Source organism: Salmo salar, chromosome 19, assembly GCF_965601325.2.
Source record: "Salmo salar chromosome 19, fSalSal1, whole genome shotgun sequence".
In the NCBI taxonomy this organism is placed as follows: Eukaryota; Metazoa; Chordata; class Actinopteri; order Salmoniformes; family Salmonidae; genus Salmo; species Salmo salar.
Genome location: NC_138309.1, coordinates 26,138,606 through 26,150,971, shown reverse-complemented (window position 1 = coordinate 26,150,971; position 12,366 = coordinate 26,138,606). Strand labels below are relative to the sequence as shown.

The window sequence follows — 12,366 nt, the reverse complement described above, 5'->3', positions numbered from 1 at the left end:
TATGTGTTCCGAAGAGAGCGGTTTAGATCACTAGACCACCCTAGGCCACCAGTCCCATGTTAACTCTATTCCCCTCCAACTCCCCACACACACACAGGCAGTAGTAAAGATGAAGAGACCATGAAGAGTGCTGAGAGAACCTACAAGACGCATGTGCAATATGACGACGAGCAGGGTGTGGAGATGATGCTGGAGATCCCGCAGGAGCGTGTGAAGATTGGCCAGAACTTCCAGATGGCTGTGGTCTTCAGGAACCTGAGTGAAGACACACGCACCATCCATGGCCTCCTGGTCGGCTCCACGATCTACTACACCAACATCCAAAGGGCTCAGTTCAAGCAGGAGACCTTTGACGTCACTCTGAACCCCATGGAGAGTGAGTAGAAACCAGGGTGACCCTTTACATACGTACTGTACTGTAGGTCTTTTTGGGCTTGTCTCCATGTATCACAACTTTGTATGATTGTCCTGCATAGCATTCAGACCCTTCCTCTGAAATTAAATCCTCAACTGCTTATAGAAAATGCTTTGCAGTCCTTTTTACAGCTTCATGGTATCGTCCTGTTTCAGCAGGTATATGTGTATGTATTGTATTGTAAGAGATTGTGAGGTAACGATGGGATACTCTCTAGCACTTACCTCAAAAGACTTTACAGGTAACAACCTGGTACCAAATGGTAAGTAACAGTGAATCCCAAATAATCCAAATATTAATTATCAGGTAATAATTATAAAAGTTAGGTTCTGCCAAAGATACGCTCCTGTTGTTGATTGAATTTGTTTCGTTGTCAAAATTCTGTCTCCCTAAAACCAACAGCGTCGAGGATACAGGTGGTCGTGCTAGCCCAGAACTACATGCCCCGGCTGGGTTCCCAATCCAACCTCCGCTTCGTGGTGACGGCCAAGAGCTTGGAGAACAACCAGGACATGACGGCAATGCAGATAGTGAACCTGAAAGGCCCCGAGCTGGCCTTTGCGGTGGGTCTGGAAGTTTCATTAGTCCTCTTTAATATGATGTATTTCCTTAGTCCTTTAAAGGGATAGTTCGCCCAAATAAAAAAATGGCATCTTGGTTTCCTTACCCTGTCAGCAGTAATTTGGTGACAGTGACCAGGTACACAAAACCAAATAATGGATTGCCCTCTGACATTGTCCATAGACTGCTGACATGGTAAGGAAAACTGTCATTTTGTAATTTGAGGGAACTATCCTTTAAAGCAGGGTTGTCAAACTCATTTTAGCTCAGGGGCCACATGGAGGACAATCTATTCCCAAGTGGGCCGGACCGGTAAAATCATGGTATATATAACTTAAAAACAACAACTTCAGATTGTTTGCTTTGTTTTACTACGATCAACATAAAACATAAAGTTGGAGCCTGAGGACAGTGTGTCCACAATAGTACAAGCACAACATCACTATTAATCATAAAACACCTCAAGTTTATTTGAAAATTCTAAAGAAAAAGAACACACAAACACACAATGCCTGAGTGATTCACAGAAGTATATCACAGATCACAGAACTATATCAGGGTGTCTCATGCAGCACTTTAAGTGGGGTTGCATAGTTTATTTGACTCCTGATACCTGGCATCTTTTAGCTTTCACCAGCGCATCAATATCAGGCATCACATCCTGAGTGGCAGCCAACTTCAGGATGTGATTCAAGTGCTTGTGCGTGAGCCTTGAGCGCAGCTTTTTTTAAATTTATGCTCATTACAGAGAAAACTTGCTCACAAAGATATGTGGTTCCAAACATGCACAACAGTTTTGCAGCGAGGGCTGTCAAGTTGGGGTAACCTGGCAAGAGATTTTGATAAAATGTGTCCAAGCCAGCTGCGGAAAATTTGCCCTTCATATCCGAGTCACACTGCAAGTCTGTTATTTCAAGTTGGATGCTGACGGGCAGATCAGAGGGATTCACGGTGAATGGCGAGCAAAAAACGTTGAAGTCTTTCTCCAGTTCACCAAAAATCTGAAAGCGTTGCTCAAACTCCCGTAACAGTCCCGTTATTTTATCTTTGAACCGCTTCATGTCTGCCACATGATGGGTCGCGCACACATTTTTCAGACAGGGGAAGTGAGCTGCATCACCACCGGCGAGTTGCGTCTCCCACAATGACAGCTTCAACTTGAAAGAACGTATGCTGTCATAATACTGCGTGACGACTTTGTTGCACCCTTGCAGCTGTTTGTTCAAGTTATTCAGGTGCTCTGTAACATCCACCATAAATGCAAGGTCCTGCATCCATTCTGCGGAATGAAATTCTAACACTGGTTTGCCCTTTTCTTCCATGAACTGTTCAATTTCTTCTCGTAAATCAAAGAAACGCCTAAGCACAGCACCTCGGCTTAACCATCTTACCTCAGTGTGGTATGGCAGGCCATAGATGTGGTCTTTCTCTCTGAGAAGGCTGTCAAACTGACGGTGATTCAGGCTTCTGGATTGGATGAAATTAACAGTTTGGATGACCACCTTCATGACGTTATCCATCTTTAATGACTTGCAACACAAAGCCTCCTGGTGCAAAATACAGTGAAAAGTCCAAAAATCACGTCCTCCATTTGCAGATTGCACTTTCTCTCTGAACTTTGTCACAACGCCTGCTTTTTTCCCGATCATTGAGGGCGCACCATCTGTAGCCAGGCTGACAGCGCGGGACCAGTCCACTCCGACCCTGTCCAGCGTGCCGACGAGTGCGGTGAAAATATCAGCTGCTGTCGTTGTATCTGTCATCGGCACCAACTGGCTGTCCAAATCCACTGAAAGATCGGAAATCCTGTCTGCAACTGTGTTTCTTGTCAGGCTGATATTTGCAAAAGCCTGGCGCTTTTCAGGGCACACAATCTCCGCTGCCTTCATCATGCATGTTTTTACAAATTCATCCTCACTAAATGGTTTTGAAGCCACTGCGATTTCATTAGCAATGAGGTAGCTAGCTTTCACTGCAGCGTCACTGATGTCTCGGCTGTGAGTAAACACAGACTGCTGTTTCTTCAGACCCGCCAACAGTTCATTCACCTTCTCTCTTCTCCGCTGTCCTTGAAAGTTGTCATATTTGTCGGCATGAAGACTCACATAGTGGCGACGAAGGTTATACTCTTTCCGCACTGCAACATGCTGTGAACACACCAAACATACAGCTTTCCCATTCAATTCCGTGAATAAATAGGAGGATGACCATTTTTCTTGGAACACTCTGCACTCTGCGTCCACTTTTCTCTTTTTTGACAGAGACATATTGGGGCAATGAGGGTGCCAAAGCACATAATGTTAAAAGTAGAAGCCGTAATAAATATCGCGGGCAAAACAAAGTAGCTTATCTGGACTGGCTGCACTTGCTTGACCTACTTGCTCTGCTCCAGGATAAACAGTTTGCTTGCTTAACACAATTGCTATTTTGCCATCCAGTGGACGCAATTGGAACAGCAGTTTCTTTTATTGAAAAATTGCAGCTCATTTTTATACTTTACAAAATCATCTCGCGGGCCGGATTAAACCCTTTTGTGGGCCTGATCCGGCCCGTGGGCCGGACGTTTGACACCCCTGCTTTAAAGTGTTCCGTAAAAGTATATGTGAAACATATTTCGTTTTTCCCCAAGAACTAATGTAGTAGTGTACCGAATGAAAGCCTTATTTGTGCTGCTGGAGTGCTGCATCTCTCCTCGCCTTTGATCAAGCAGCCATTCCGAAAAACATTCATGCTCCCAACGCAGGGCAGTTGATAATCCCTAGATTATTATCATTTCTTATATCACCATAGATTGTTGTGAATGGACTATCTCTATTTGAACAGATAAGTGGACCAGCGAAGGTGAACCAGGAGGTATTTGTCAAGGTGGAGTTCACCAACCTGTTCCCATTCAGCCTGCGTGATGTGAGGATGGCCATGCAAGGGCCTAATTTCATCTCATACCGGGAAAAGTTGTACAGGTAAGAGGATTTAAAACTCTAAGACCTCACATCAGGGATGATGTTCACACTTACATTAGTCTCACATTCACAAAAACAGATCCAATGTAGTCTGTTTAGTATGCCAATCTGTGTGTTTGAGTTTTTGTGTGTGTGTGTTTGTAGTGAGATCGCTACCGGGACCTCCATCACCTGGATGGAGTCCTGTGTCCCTACGAGGTCTGGGAATACAATGATCTATGCTGTCCTGGACTGCTCGGTCCTTGGGAATGTGCAAGGCAATTGGGCCATCGACGTCCAGGCCTGAGCATTGCCCAGGAAGCCCTTCCCACCTGCTAATCGCCTGCCATCGACCGGAGAACCATGGACGAATAGAGGCTCTTGTGTAGATTTGAAAGGATTTGATTGCTGGATAAGCAATTCCATCTAGCCTATGAGAGGGTGAGGTTCAGCAAATAACATACCGCTTACGGAAAAAACACATGATTCACAGGTGAAATTTCCTCCTGGGAAATCATATGAAACCATGTTTTTTTGGAACACTGAAGTTTACATGTGTATTTTACATGTGATCACAACCTTTCACGTGAATATTTTTCAAATGAGATTCCACAGATGATGCCCTGCAAACAAAATTGAGTCGTTAGGATACACACAAACAGTGCTTTTAACATACAGTGTTTTCAACATACATATTTGACATGCATGATTACATTGTGTATGTTTATTTATGCAGTAATTATTATTCAACATGTGCACAGCTGGGTTTTAAACTCACAAACTCCTTGGTTCACGGCATCCCGACCTTCCTGCTACACCATCAAGTCGGTGTCAATTACAAATTGAACCTGTATTCCTACACTTTGGGTTTAAGTAAAATAAATATCAGCTTTGTTAAAAATACACGATTATAAAAAACTATTATATTTATCATAGTGATTCAGGAGTAACATTAAAACAGAGTAATATCCTCCACAAACAGTAGACAACTATTCAGAAAACAATACTTATTCTGAAATAACTGTATGAAATCTATGGTGAGAGAATAATCAGATTAAATAAAATAGAAGTGCAGATGGCACTCTTTTGCTAAGTGCAGACATGTATTATAGGTAATGAATGTGTATAGGAATGCTATAGACTTTGATGGGCAGCAGAAAGATCAGCGTAACCCAGAAGTTGTAAATTCTAATCCCAGGTGGGGTCATATTGAAAAGTCACTACTAAGTGATCATGTCAAAAATAATCATGTTATCATTGATGAAATATTTGGTGCACTATTTTAGCTGAATAGTGTACCATTTACTTTAAAACCCACATATCATTTGATTCCCTTACACAATAAGACATGCAAAATCGCATTTTGACATATGAAATATATTTTTTCACATGTTGAGCTGAAATGTTCACATTTTCACAAAAGAAAAATCACAAAAAAAGAGACTTGAGGTCAGTTGTTCACATATGAAACCACATGTTCACATGTATTCAATTTAAAGTTCACATGTTAACACCACCTTTTCACATATGAGGAGAATAACATGTTTTCACCTCACATGTGGAATTTATTTTTCATGTGTGAAAACGTTCACATAGGAAAATATAACTCTCAAATGTGTAGTTTCATGGTATCATACGTAGACATTTTGCATCCCCATGTTGTCACATTTATTTCACGAGATCATGTTTTCACATGTGTAGTTTCATGTTATCAGATGTTGCTTTTACATGTTGTCACATGTTCTCCTGTTAACTTCACATAAGATCACATGTGAAACAGATGTTATCACATGTGAAATGTATGTGATTTTTCTGTAAGGGATTGCTTACACCGATAAGATTTTTTACAGAAATGCCTAGAGCTAGGGGCTAGGAGTGGATTTGGAATTGGGCAGAAGAGGCAGGGCCAAACCGCAATAAGTTTATCTTTTTATTTGTTCTGCATCGCCAAATATCAATCAAATCAATGAATTTTCAGGCATTGGTGAGACTTAAAGTTGAAGGGCACCTACATAAGGACTTCATCACACATTCATTAGCCATAAATGCCACATTCATAATCAGTAGAACTGCAATCTGACTTTATTTAACTATGCAAGTTAGTTAAGAACACATTTTTATTTACACTGACGGCCTACCCCGGCCAAACCCGGACGACGCTGGGCCAATTGTGCGCCGCCCTATGGGACTCCCAATCCCGGCCAGATGTGATACAGTCTGGATACGAACCAGGGACTGTAGTGACGCCTCTTGCACTGAGATGCAGTGCCTTAGACCGCTGTGACTTCTTTGATATGTCACAGTATCATCACTTGCATGTCAACTCTAAACATCCTGTGTAAACTTGCAGTTGTTGACATAGTTTTTTCATAAAAATTAACCCTTCACTAGTGTTACCAAAGACTCTCATGGATGAAAATCGTTAAAAAGTTATGATTCACATGAATATGATGGATAGAGTTTTTTATGCATTCTAATTATATTACATTTATATCTCAGGGATTACATTTGGTTTTGAGTCAGCCGACTCAGATTCGGTTTCTGTTATTTTCGATCTTACAAACCTTTGCTGACTCTAAATTTCTCATACAATCATGACCTTCAATCTAATCAACGGTCCAGTGTTATCTGCAGTAGATTTTAATCAAGCAGAAAAGGTACTGCATTTAAAGAAGCTATGTGTGTTTGGGAAACAACGTGAAAAATGTTTCTTTAGACTGGGATTTTGGTTGCCAAAACGTTGCACATCACCCACCTATTATCCTTATATAAATAATTTAATTGTATAACGTAAAAAAAGCAAAAATCACAATGTAAAAGCCATATATGGGCACCATTCCTCAGTTATTTTGTCTGATAGTTTTTTGTATAACCAGTAATATTGGAAAACCATCATTTTTGGCTTTGCATCAAACCAAATCTTTTAATTCACTGCCATTAACTGTTTATAACATTTCAGCTGTTCACTGCTTTTGATTAACAATAAAATCATTTTCAAAATCAATACTGTTGTCACACCATTGTATTTTTTTGTATCATTTAGTATTTTAAAACATTTCCAGATGGAGTGGGATAAAGTGAACAGGCCACCCTTAACTGCCAATATCATTGTTATGTTCACTGGTCCCATTTCATAAAAAAATTCTAAAACACCTTACAAACAAACCTTTTCATGACCAAAATAAAAAACAACCTTGCACATAGTGCTAAAAAACATTCAGACCATAACTAGACACAGGTTCCATATTAACCACTGTACATGAATTTGAGGAAGAACAAAAAATGTAACTATTCATTCAAATAAGTGCAATAATAACTGACTTTTACTTCGGTCTTAAATCAGTAACATTATAGCAGGCTGGGATGAGATCCTATTAGACAGTGTTCATCAGTCTCTGATGTTCCAGGAACAGGTTTTATATCGATGGTTCCAGGTGATACCTTTATTTTACCAGGGAAGACATATTGAGACCTAGATCTCTGTTTCAAATGTGCTCTGCAAACCACAACACAAATTGACACATTATACACAAAATATAAATACAGTGCATTCTGAAAGTATTCAGACCCCTTCACTTTTTAGACATTTTGTTATTCTAAAAAGGATTAAAGACATTTTCTCCTCATCAATCTACACAAAATACCCCATAACGACAAAGTGAAAACAGGTTTATATACATTTTGGGAAATGTATAAAAATAAATTAACAGAAATACTTTATATACATGCAGTTGAAGTCGGAAGTTTACATACACTTACGTTGGAGTCATTAAAACTTGTTTTTCAACCACTCCACAAATTTCTTGTTAACAATCTATAGTTTTGGCAAATCGGTTAGGACATGTACTTTGTGCATGACACAAGTCATTTTTCCAACAATTGTTTACAGACAGATTATTTCACTTATAATTCACTGTATCACAATTCCAGTGGTTCAGAAGTTTACATGCACTAAATTGACTGTGCCTTTAAACAGCTTGAAAAATTGCTGAAAAAGATGTCATGGATTTAGAAGCTTCTGATAGGCTAATTGACATCATTTGAATCAATTGGAGGTGTACCTGTGGATGTATTTCAAGGCCTACCTTAAAACTCAGTCCCTCCTTGCTTGACATCATGGAAAAATCTAAAGAAATCAGCCAAGACCTCAGAAAAACAATTGTAGACCCCCACAAGTCTGGTTCATCCCTGGGAGCAATTTCCAAATGCCTAAAGGTACCACGTTCATCTGTCCAAACAATAGTACGCAAGTATAAACACCATGGGACCACGCAGCCGTCATACCGCTCAGGAAGGAAACACGTTCTGTCTCCTAGAGATGAATGTAATTTGGTGCGAAAAGTGCAAATCAATCCCAGAACAACAACAAAGGACCTTGTGAAGATGTTGGAGAAAACAGGTACAAAAGTATCTATACCCACAGTAAAACGAGTCCTGTATCGACAAAACCTGAAAGGCCGCTCAGCAAGGAAGAAGCGACTGCTCCAAAACCGCCATAAAAAGCCAGATTACGGTTTGCAACTGCACATGGGAACAAAGATCATACTTTTTGGATAAATGTCCTCTGGTCTGATGAAACAAAAAATATAACTGTTTGTCCATAATGACCATTGTTACGTTTGGAGGAAAAAAGGGGAGGCTTGCAAGCCGAAGAACACCATCCCAGCCGTGAAGCACGGGGGTGGCAGCATCATGTTGTAGGGATGCTTTGCTGTAGGAGGGACAGGTGCACTTCACAAAATAGATGGCATCATGAGGGGGGGAAATTATGTGGAGATATTGAAGGAATATCTCAAGACATCAGTCAGGAAGTTAAAGCTTGGATGCAAATGGGTCTTCCAAATGGACAATGACCCCAAGCATACTTCCAAAGTTGTGGCAAAATTATTTTACCTCACTAGGGTAGGGGGCACTATTTTCACCTCCGGATGAAAAGCGTGCCCAAAGTAAACTGCCTGCTACTCAGGCCCAGAAGCTAGGATATGTATGTAATTGGTAGATCTGGATAGAAAACACTCTAAAGTGTCCAGAGCTGTTAAAATAATGTCTGTGAGTATAACAAAACTGATATGGCAGGCAAAAACCTGAGGAAAATCCATCCAGGAAGTGGGATCTTTTATGTTTGTAGTTTTCCATTGACTGCCTATACAGATTACATTGATTTAGGACTCAAATTGCACTTCCTATGGCTTCCACTAGATGTCAACAGTCTTTAGAAATTGTTTCAGGCTTGTATTCTGACGAATGAGGGAGTAAGACCACTCTGAATGAGTGGACACTGCAGTATCCCAGAGGTTTTTCATGAGCACGACCGAGAGCGCGCCTTTCTTGATTTCCTTTTATATTGACCAAGCTTTTGTCCGGTTAAAATATTATTGATTATTATGACTAAAAACAACCTGAGGATTGATTATAAACATCGTTTAACATGTTTCTACGAACTTTACTGATACTTTACGGATTTGTCGTCTGCCTGTTGTGACTGCCTTTGAGCCTGTGGATTACTGAACAAAACGCTCGAACAAAACGGTTTTTGGATATAAAGAGGGACTTTATTGAACAAAACAAATCTTTATTGAGTAAATGGGAGTCTTGTGAGTGCAACCATATGAAGATCATCAAAGGTAAGTGATTAATTTTATCGCTATTTCTGACTTGTGTAACTCCTCTACTTGGCTGGTAACTGTTTGTAATGATTTGTCTGCTGGGCGCTGTTCTCAGATAATCGCATGGTATGCTTTCGCCGTAAAGCCTTTTTGAGCTCAGGTGCATTGAGCTCAGGTGCATCCTGTTTCCATTGATCATCCTTGAGATTCTTCCACAACTTGATTGGAGAACACCTGAATTAAATCATATTTATTGGACATGACTTGAAAAGGCACACACCTGTCTATAGTGGATGTCAGAGCAAAAACCAAGCCATGAGGTTGAATAGGTTGTCCATAGAGCTCCAAGACAGGATTGTGTGGAAGCACAGATCTGGGGAAGGGTACCAAAACATTTCTGGAGCATTGAAGGTCCCCAAGAACACAGTGGCCTCCATCATTCTTAACCTCTCTGGGCTAGGCGGGACGAATTCGTCCCACCTACGTAACAGCCACTGGCAGCCTGTGGCGCGATTTTCAAAACGTTAAAAATCCTATTACTTCAATTTCTCAAACATATGACTATTTTACAGCTATTTAAAGACAAGACTCTCGTTAATCTAACCACACTGTCCGATTTCAAAAAGGCTTTACAACGAAAGCAAAACATTAGATTATGTCAGCAGAGTACCAAGCCAGAAATAATCAGACACCCATTTTTCAAGCCAGCATATAATGTCACCAAAACCCAGAAGACAGCTAAATGCAGCACTCACCTTTGATGATCTTCAACGTTCACAAAAAGCATAACAATTATTTTAATAATTATAGATACAGAACTCCTCTATGCACTCGATATGTCCGATTTTAAAATAGCTTTTTGGTGAAAGCACATTTTGCAATATTCTAAGTACATAGCCCAGGCATCACGGGCTCGCTATTTAGACACCCGGCAAGTTTAGCACTCACCATAATCATATTTACTATTATAAAAGTTTGATTACCTTTTGTTGTCTTCGTCAGAATGCACACCCAGGACTGCTACTTCAATAACAAATGTTGGTTTGGTCCAAAATAATCCATCGTTATATCCGAATAGCGGCGTTTTGTTCGTGCGTTCCAGACACTATCCGAAATAGTAAAGAAGTGTCGCGCGCATGGCGCAATTCGTGACAATAAAATTCTAAATATTCCATTACCGTACTTCGAAGCATGTCAACCGCTGTTTAAAATCAATTTTTACGACATTTTTCTCGTAGAAAAGCGATAATATTCCGACAGGGAATCTCCTTTTCGGCAAACAGAGGAAAAAATCCCAAAGGCGGGGGCGGTCGGGGTCACGCGCCTAAGCCCAGTGTCCCTTGATCGGCCACTTGAGAAAGGCGATAATGTGTTTCAGCCTGGGGCTGGAATGACGACATTCTGTTTTTTCCCGGGCTCTGAGCGCCTATGGACGACGTGGGAAGTGTCACGTTAGAGCAGAGATCCTTAGTAAATGATAGAGATGGAAAAGAAGTTCAAGAAATGGTCAGACAGGCCACTTCCTGTAAAGTAATCTCTCAGGTTTTGACCTGCCATTTGAGTTCTGTTATACTCACAGACACCATTCAAACAGTTTTAGAAAAGGTAGGGTGTTTTCTATCCATATGTAATAAGTATATGCATATTCTAGTTACTGGGTAGGAGTGGTAACCAGATTAAATCGGGTATGTTTTTTATCCAGCCGTGTCAATACTGCCCCCTAGCCCTAACAGGTTAAATTGAAGAAGATTGGACCCACCAAGACTCTTCCTAGAGCTGGCTGCCCGGCCAAACTACAAGCTTGGTACACCTGAGCAATCGGAGGAGAAAGGCCATGGACAGGGAGGTGACCTAGAACCTAATGGTCACTCTGACAGAGCTCCAGAGTTCATCTGTGGAGATGGGAGATCCCTCCAGAAGGACAACCATCTCAGCACCACCACCAATCAGGCCTTTATGGTAGAGTGGCCAGACGGAAGCCGATCCTCAGTAAAAGGCACATGACAGCCCTAATTGAGGTTTGCTAAAAGGCGCCTAAAGTCTCTCAGACCATGGAAACAAGATTCTCTGGTCTGATGAAATCAAGATTGAACTCTTTGGCCTGAATGCAAAGCGTCACATCTGGAGGAAACATGGCACCATCCCTACGGGGAAGCATGCTGGTGGCAGCATCATGCTGTGAAGATGTTTTTCAGTTGCAGAGACTGGGAGACTAGTCAGGATCAAGGCTAAGACGAAGGGAGCAAATTGCAGAGTGATCCTTGGTGAAATCCATTTCTAGAGCCCCGCGACCTTAGACTGGGGCGAAGGTTCACCTTCTAACAGGATAATGACCCTAAACACACAGCCAAGACAACACAGGAGTCTCTGAATGTCCTTGAGTGGCTCAGTCAGAGCCTGGACTTGAACCCAATCAAACATCTCTGGAGAGACCTGAAAATAGCTGTGCAGCAACGTTCCCCATCCAACCTGACAGAGCTTGAGAAGATTTGCAGAGAAGAATGGGAGAAACTCTCCAAATACAGGTGTGCCAAGCTTCTAGGGTCATACCCAAGAAGACTCAAGGCTGTAATCATTGCCAAAGGTTCTTCAGCAAAGAGGGGGTGGCAGGTAGCCTAGTGGTTAGAGCGTTGGGCCAGTAATCGAAAGGTTGCTCGATCGAATCCCCGAGCTGACAAGGTAAAAATCTATCGTTCTACCCCTGAACAAGGCCCTCATTGTAAATAAGATTTTGTTCTTAATTAACTTACTTGCCTAGATAAATAAAGGTTAAAAAAATAAAAACAAAGTACTGAGTAAATGGTCTGAATACTTATGCAAAATGTGATATTACAGTTTTATTTTT

General features: G+C 41.1%; 1 protein-coding gene across 1 annotated transcript in view; it reads left to right on the top strand.

Moving 5' to 3' along the window:
* The window catches only part of LOC106578630 (coagulation factor XIII A chain), a 41,751-nt gene extending 35,432 nt beyond the window's left edge, over positions 1-6,319 (top strand). Inside the window, exons 11-14 of the mRNA XM_014157638.3 lie at positions 98-376; positions 818-978; positions 3,800-3,936; positions 4,081-6,319. Coding sequence (XP_014013113.3) covers positions 98-376; positions 818-978; positions 3,800-3,936; positions 4,081-4,222 — 719 coding nt within the window. The 3' untranslated portion in view covers positions 4,223-6,319. The remainder of the gene's footprint in view (positions 1-97; positions 377-817; positions 979-3,799; positions 3,937-4,080) is intronic.
* Positions 6,320-12,366: the final 6,047 nt, after the last annotated feature.